General features: G+C 35.1%; 1 protein-coding gene across 1 annotated transcript; it reads right to left on the reverse strand.

The window, feature by feature from the left end:
• Positions 1-666: 666 nt before the first annotated feature.
• LOC118757092 lies at positions 667-1,785 on the reverse strand. Its single transcript, XM_036491827.1, has one exon. It carries the CDS (start codon positions 1,783-1,785, stop codon positions 667-669), a length of 1,119 nt encoding a protein of 372 aa, XP_036347720.1.
• Positions 1,786-2,443: the final 658 nt, after the last annotated feature.

Genomic DNA, 2,443 nt, shown 5'->3' on the forward strand with positions numbered 1-2,443 from the left:
TAGTTAGATTTCAACATATTTGACTTACATTAACATAAAAATTAGTTTAATTATTCACAATTTTAAAAAACGACATAAATACATTTTCCGGACACCACATTTAACATTTAGCAACTTCTTTATCTTCCGATAGCTTAAACATTGTGTGTTATTGCAGTAGCATATGCACAGTTTATATTGTCAACATCTTCTTTGTAGTTCATCGCTTTACATATATTTTGTTGTATGCGTAGCCCTTCTAATGTCATCCGCTTTTTAGTTCTGTTCTCCACGTCTAAAATTCTAGCGTTGGCGAAATCTGCTGTGTGATTGTTTGTGGTCAAGTGCTGCGCTAACGCTGTGGTGTTTTTCTTATTTTTGGCGTCAAGTTTGTGTTCGTTGATTCTGGTTCCTAATGCTCTCTTCGTTGTTCCAATGTATACTTTATTGCAGCTTTCGCCTTCATTTCCTTTGCAAGATATTTCGTAGACTACATTGTGTAGTTGTTCCTTGTTAATTTTGTCCTTTGTTTTGGTATAAATATTTCCGGTCGTGTTATGTGGCTTATGTGCATAGCATATGTTATTGTTTTTAATAATTTTGCCCAATGTTTTGTTGTCCGTTAGGTTGGGTATATACGCGACGCCTGTGTATGTTTTCGTGTTATTTTTATTTATTGTTATGTTGTTATTGCATTTCATTTTCTTTATCGCTGTTGTTATTAGTGTCTCTATTACTCCGCTGGGATATGCGTTTTTGAAGAGAATGTTTTTTTATTTTAGCCCTATTGTCTTCTATGAACTCCGGATCACTCAAGGAGTAAACTTTGGTGATGAAATTTATTGCTGTGTTCTTCTTCTGGGCCCACGGGTGATTAGAATTAAAGTTTATCATCCTTGATGATGCTACGCTCTTGGTATACCAGTTAGTTTTCAATTTATTTTCACTCTTATGAATTTCAACATCTAGGAAGGCTATTTTGTTATATATTTCCTTTTCCAGTGTGAATTGTACTTTTGTATGCTGTCGATTAAATATTTTCAGTATCTCTTCCACGTCTTTTGTCTTAACTATAGCGAATATATCATCTACATATTTGGTAATGTATTTGGTACATATGTCCTTATTTCTAAGCTCGATAATGCTGTCGTCAATAATTTTGTCTAAAACAATGTCAGCTATAGTGGGCGATAAAGGGTTACCCATCGGCATACCATACACTTGCTGGTAAAAGGTTCCATCGTAGACGAAGTAGTTGTTTTCCCTCAGACAAAATTCTAATATTGTTAGGAATTGTTTTTTGGTTATTGTTGTATGCTTTTCTAGGCTTGACCACTGCTTCATTATTGTGTTAATAGCCAAATGGATGGGTATATTCGTGAATAAAGATACGACGTCCAGGGATATAAGCATTTCCTCATCATCAACAGTTATGTTTTTAATATTTTCCTTGAGTTGAAATGAGTTTTTCACGTTAAAGTTTACAGAAACGATATTTTTAAGGGTCTGCCCCACATATTTTGCCAGTTTGAAGCATGGTACATTCAGAGATGATGAAATTGGTCGAAGAGGTGTGTCCTCTTTGTGGATTTTGGGTAAGCCATAGAGTCTTGGTGCTGTAGCTGCCGTGCATGTCAAGTATTGTTTAAGTTTAAAGTCAATGCTTTTATTTTTATAGATGTCATTCACCAAATTGTTGTTTTTCCTTAAAAGCTGTTGGGTCGGGTCAATTCTGATAGCCTTATATGTGCATTTATCATTTAAGAGGTCTTGAATTTTTTGTTGGTAATCTGCCTTATATATCATTACTGTCCTGTTACCCTTGTCCGCATTCGTAATGATTATGGAATCCTTGTGCTTCTGAATAAATCTTCTTGTTTCTTCGTAAATTTTAAGTATAAACTTTTCTTTTGGACTATTTTTTAATTTGTTTCTAAACGTGTTAACCTTTGTTGCAAAATTGCTTCTCACCATATCTTTTTGTCTATCATCTTCCATCGTTTGTATGCTTTGTTCAATATCCGCTATTAAATGTATAGGTGAGAATGTTTTCCTAGAAACAGGTAGTGCGAACTTATTTCCCATCGATAGTAACCACCGACAATCCGCGGGGATGGCGATATCAACTTTTTTAGTCTGACTTTATACACGGCAAACTTATCAAAAGTTACCAAACTAAAAAAAAAAGTTGCCAAGTTACCAAGGACTCAAAAAGTTACCTATTTTGGTCACAAGTGACCAAATGTGGCAACCGTGAACCCAACAGACACCTTCTCAAATCTAGTAGACCGGGCATCAGCGTTGGAAGCAGCAAAAATTGATAACCAAGAAATTTCATCAAGCACCCACCAGAATGATGTTAACAAAATTAAAGCTAAAAGCAGGCATATTTGGGTTAGAAAACACGTGTTTACGATGCGCGCGGAAAACCATACAGCAAAGAATTGTAGAATAGATAAGAAGA

This window comes from Rhagoletis pomonella, unplaced genomic scaffold, assembly GCF_013731165.1.
Source record: "Rhagoletis pomonella isolate Grant_MI unplaced genomic scaffold, Rhpom_1.0 Rhpom_scaffold_14295, whole genome shotgun sequence".
NCBI classification, from domain to species: domain Eukaryota; kingdom Metazoa; phylum Arthropoda; class Insecta; order Diptera; family Tephritidae; genus Rhagoletis; species Rhagoletis pomonella.